General features: G+C 35.3%; 1 protein-coding gene across 1 annotated transcript; it reads right to left on the reverse strand.

Annotated features, from left to right (window-relative positions):
• Window positions 1-888: 888 nt before the first annotated feature.
• LOC109238689 lies at window positions 889-2,064 on the reverse strand. Its single transcript, XM_019405170.1, has 2 exons — window positions 1,438-2,064; window positions 889-1,383 (listed from the first exon to the last, which is right to left on the reverse strand). The coding sequence occupies exons 1-2, from the start codon at window positions 2,062-2,064 to the stop codon at window positions 889-891; spliced, it is 1,122 nt and encodes a 373-aa protein (XP_019260715.1).
• Window positions 2,065-5,143: the final 3,079 nt, after the last annotated feature.

The following is a 5,143-nucleotide window of genomic DNA, read 5'->3' on the forward strand; positions in this document are numbered from 1 at the left end:
ACTTGCACAGAATTAACCGCACAACAGAATTCAACAACAACTCTGATCATGCCCACATCTAAAAAAATAAATAAAGGCATAATTAGAACTCATCATTTCAGCATATACAAATTTAGCACATATGTAAACAGAAATTATACTTCTGGTCATTATGGACAAGATTTCTTTCTTTTGTTTTAATCAATTTATTTATATAAGAATTTGTTCATATAATCTTACCACCCCGCTCAGATCACATCACTTTCAATTAAGATACTCACAGTCTTCCATTATAAATAATATAAGGAAAGACATAAACATCATCGAAATTTGATAAATAAACTAAAATTAAAAAATCCTTATGAAAGAAACACAAATTACCAGCAAAAAGAAAGTGAAAATGTGAATCACAACATCTTTTGATATAGTATATATATATATATATATATATATATATATATATATATATATATATATATATAGAGAGAGAGAGAGAGAGAGAGAGAGAGATGTTATTACTTTTGCTTTAGGTCCTATAATTTTTTAGGAGTTGTTGAACCTTAAAGAGATATATACTTTTAGAAAATATAAGAACTTCATAATTTTCTATATGTATTTGCATAATATTGGTTTGAAATGAATTTAAATAGTGTAATATGATTAGTAACGATTCATAACTAGTTTTGTTGTTGTATGCAAGATAGTTTGTTTTAGGAAGTAAATGAACAAGGGATTGGTAGCATATTGTAAGTTGTTGCCATTGTCTAGTGTCCTCTCATTTCCTTTCCTCCTGTATTCTTCATTTCTTCTCATCTCACTAATCTGGTTCTCCCTCGGTTACTGTTATGACCTTAGTTTCATTGTAATATTTTCAGTGCTATTAATATTATCGGATTACTTGGCTCCCAATTAATCTGATAATGAAATCAATCTGTATGGCCTAATTTGGTTGCTCAAGTATTTCTGAAAGTCAACACTCCCAATGAACAATCTGATTGATTTCATTATCAGATTAATTGAGAGCCAAGTAATCCGATAATATTGCTCAGCATTCCTATAAATACTAAATTGCTCTGTTATTTTATCTTGCACGAATTCTTCAGGTATCAACTTCTCAATACATTTATAGTATCCATTCCACAAAGGTTCATCTCTTAGAATCCTCTCTTCATTGTCATAAAACAGTTCCGGGTTCAAAATAAGTCCATCTGCATGCAAAGGGCTATGAAGCTTACTATCCCACCTTTTATCTATGATCTCAAAGACTCTTTTGTATTTTCTTTGATCATTAAAAGAGGCTTGAATAGCCTCCTTTGCCCTATCAATTGCTTCGTACAGGTAGCCCATTGGTGGCCTTTGCTCCCCATCCACCAAACGAAGCACTTTAACTGAAGGACCACCAATCTTCAATGCATGAACCACATTGTTCTAGAATGAAGGAGAAAGTATAATATCTGCAGATTCTCTCCCTCGAGCTTCCCTTCCATAGGCACTGCTAGTGTACTCATCTGAAACAAACAACTTCTTCAAATTGCTTTTTTGCTCATGAATCATATGCAAAATCAAGAAAGCAGTAGCAAATCTTGTCTTTGCAGGTTTCACCAAGCTTCTTTGTTTAGTGAATCTCTTCATCATGTTCAATAACAAAGGCCTTTGAACTATATAGGAATGTGCTCTAATTGCCTGATTAAAGACAGTACTGAAGGGTCTTTCCTTGAAAATGTCACCGAAGATCAAATTAATGGAATGTGCTGTACGCGGAGTCCAATAGATATGTGGGTACCCAACAGACATCAAATCACCAGCTTTAACATTTTCATTGGCGTTGTCCATGACAACTTGAACAATATTTTCTGCTCCAATAGAGTCTATTGTACTCTTGGACAAGAAGTACATTTTGGTTGAATCAGTCGAAGAGTCGCTTGCATCAACGGACTCAAGAAACAGGCTTCCCTTAGGAGAATTCACCAAGATATTGATGATCATTTTTTCATTTCTCGCCGTCCACTTATCCATCATAATGGAACAACCAAACTTGTTCCATTCTACTTTGTGCTCCTCCACGATTTTGTTCACCTCTGCCATCTCTTTTTTAGATATGGCCCTCTAACTTCATAATAAGTTGGAGGATTCATTACTGGACCATATTGGCCTACGACCTCAATAAAAGCAGCAAAAGTGACAGTATAATTAACACAATTAAAAGGAAGACCTGCATCATACATCCACCGGGCAAGCATTGTAACTGCACGATCCCTCAAAATCGTTTTGGCATCAATTTGAGGATTACCACTTTTTCCTCCCTTATCTCCAGATTTTTGCGGAAAGTAACAATTCATAGGACCTTTGGTCTTGCCGGTAGATCCACAACTAGAAGACATTAGTGGAAGCATCCTACCCCACTTTTGTGATTTTGGTGGAAGCGACGAAGCATCGTCACCTTCTTCTGTTTCATCATCATCATCATCAAGATTATAAAGTTCTTGTTCATGAATCAGTTCAGTCTTTAACTCTTTCTTTTTTTGAAGGTATGCTTTAAATTCTTCCTTTACATGCCCCGGAACATTAGGACAAGCTACGACATTTGGATCACCATCGATTAGATGCGCTTTTTGACGATAGATTCCCCCATTTGAAATCTTATCCCAAAAAGATATCTAATGGCCATCTTGTTGGTCTCGTTGTTGCCGTCAAACGCACACGCAAGTATACACAGTTGTCAAGTAATAAAGTGACTAAAAGTCGGATGTCGATCCCACGAGGACTTGTGATTAACTATTAACTAAATTAGACTATCTAATTATCTAAACAAGAATTAAACCTAGAAGTATTTGATTCTAAACTAATTAAAATAAATAAAAACAAATAATGAACTTTGAACAGAGGAAGAGCAGATTTTTATGTTATCAATACGATGAAAACGATCTAGGGTTATGGGCTATCTAACATTCCTATTGTATTCTTCAATTGAATTGACTAACTAATTTATCTAGTTTAATGGTTAATAGGGTTAATATTGCTCATAAGAATCTGTCGAGTTCTTACTCACCTATTCAAGCTAACCTAACGCCTATATGTCTATGGAGTTAGAACTAACAAGAATGCATTTATAGTTCCTGTAAATCAACCAAGCAAGGCAATTAGGTATATGTCTATCCTAACCGCAAATCTGTTCCCCGATGCCCAGGTTCAAGAACTTGCTCTATTCAATCCTATATGCAATCTAGAATTCCCACTTTCGAGTTCAATTCAAGATTCGTAGATAGTATTCAATTGGTGATCTAGCAATTAAATAATTTAGTGCATGATTAAATAAATGAACCAATATGATAAACTAATAAATCAAAATCAATATCCGAATAACAATAGTCATGAAAGAACCACAACCCTAGAACGAGACGTTTAGCTCCACATAGACATGGTAGCAAAACAACAAATCATACAAAGAAACATAAAAATTACAAAGTTTGGTGGAAGAAAGATGAAACCCGGCCTCCACGGCGGCTCTGTGGTCTTCCTTCGTCAAAAGTGTGTTAGATGTATGTTAGATGACCTAAAAGGGATGTTTTTGGCCTATATATTGCGTACAAAAGTCGTGGGCCAAAGTTCTTCTAATCCTAGTCCGAATCAGCTTCAGGGATTGATGCTGGGGTGGATGCTTCGCATCCACTTCGTCCCCCGATTTGCCCAGGTGCGGATGCTATGGGGATGCTATGGGCTGACTTCACTGCTAAGGGGTGCACCAAGTATCTTCCTGTCGCATCCAACCTCTTTTCCTCTAGTTGGAGCACCTTTTCTTAATATTTTTGCACTCCAAACAACCTAGATCATCACACATAGCTCCATTAATCATAAAACCAATAATTAAAGCATGTTGGACATTTTTAACACCAAAAAGCACCAAAAAGCGGTTAAAATATGAGTGAAGTAATATCAAAACATATAGAAATATGCCCAACATCACCACCCCACACTTAAACCTTTGTTCGTCCTCGAACAAACCATTACTATAGTAGACGAAATAAAATAAAGCTCTTATCTTTCAAAGCACACCATACCTATGACCATGGTTGATAGCAACAATTAAGCTCTAGCATATGCATTCAACACACACTTCCCTTTAAGTTATTCCATATTTCAAAAATATTCAAAACAAAAGCATCATGCTCTTAACAATCCTTGCCTCAAAACCCGACTCAATGTCACAATTCACTCATGGCTTGAACACTCAACATCGTAGAGAAGTCTAATAATGTTATCTATCCCTCGTGAAACCATGTGCCCTCACAACAAAAGCAAAGAGAATAAGAAGAATCCACACATTCGAATCAAATACTCAAATATATTTTAAGGACTTATATTTCGGAGAAACTCCGCTCACTCTCACAAAGAAGTCATATGCATTTACTTGGTACCATAGGCTTGCCCTTAATGTAAATCTCTACTAATATAGGCTCACTCGATCTAAAATTAATTAGGACTGTTATGGTTGTAATATGGGCTAAGAGATGGGTAGGATATATTTTAGGAATAGTAACTCACCCTCCAAAGCACTTTAACGCATCACATGATAACTTATGCTCAAATCCTTCAATACACTTTAATTTTACAACTAAAATCACTCCCAACAAGGTTCCCTTTTTCTTTAAGCACTACTTTAATTCATACCCACTAGCAAGAACAAGACATCAATATATTCTTCTATTTTTCCTTCTCTTTTGCTTTCAGATTTTTCTTCTTTTATTTTTCTTTTTCAATTTCTGCTAGTGGTGTATTATTTTACAAAAATAAGTGCACCCTTCTTTCTTTCATTGGTTCCACTCAAAAGCCACCCCACACTAGTCCCTTCTTACTTCTTTTAGCGCTCATTTCACAATTAAAGTGTTTTAAGAGGTAAAAGGATAAAAAATATCAATTAAGAACAAAAAGGATATAGGCTTGTAATGTGGGTGCCAAATAAAAGTCTATAGGCTCAAAAGGGGTAACTAGGGATAAATTTTATTTATGGTAAGCAATAAGCTCAAAAAGATCAAAGAAAGCCTAAAATTATTTTTTAAACCGAGCATCACCTCGAATTTCGCTTCAACTCAAATACTGGGCAAGTTCTGGACACAAGTACAATACATAGACTACACAAAAACCTCACCACACATAGCACATGACT

This window comes from Nicotiana attenuata, unplaced genomic scaffold (genome assembly GCF_001879085.1).
Source record: "Nicotiana attenuata strain UT unplaced genomic scaffold, NIATTr2, whole genome shotgun sequence".
Lineage (NCBI taxonomy): Eukaryota > Viridiplantae > Streptophyta > Magnoliopsida > Solanales > Solanaceae > Nicotiana > Nicotiana attenuata.

Bases quoted from the DNA above. Each gene is read 5' to 3' on its own strand.
- LOC109238689 (XM_019405170.1), bottom strand. From the start codon at position 2,064: ATGGCAGAGGTGAACAAAATCGTGGAGGAGCACAAAGTAGAATGGAAC. The intron at 1,384-1,437 runs GCAGATATTATA...CATGCATTGAAG, and splicing joins AAGCTCGAGGGAGAGAATCT to ATTGGTGGTCCTTCAGTTAA.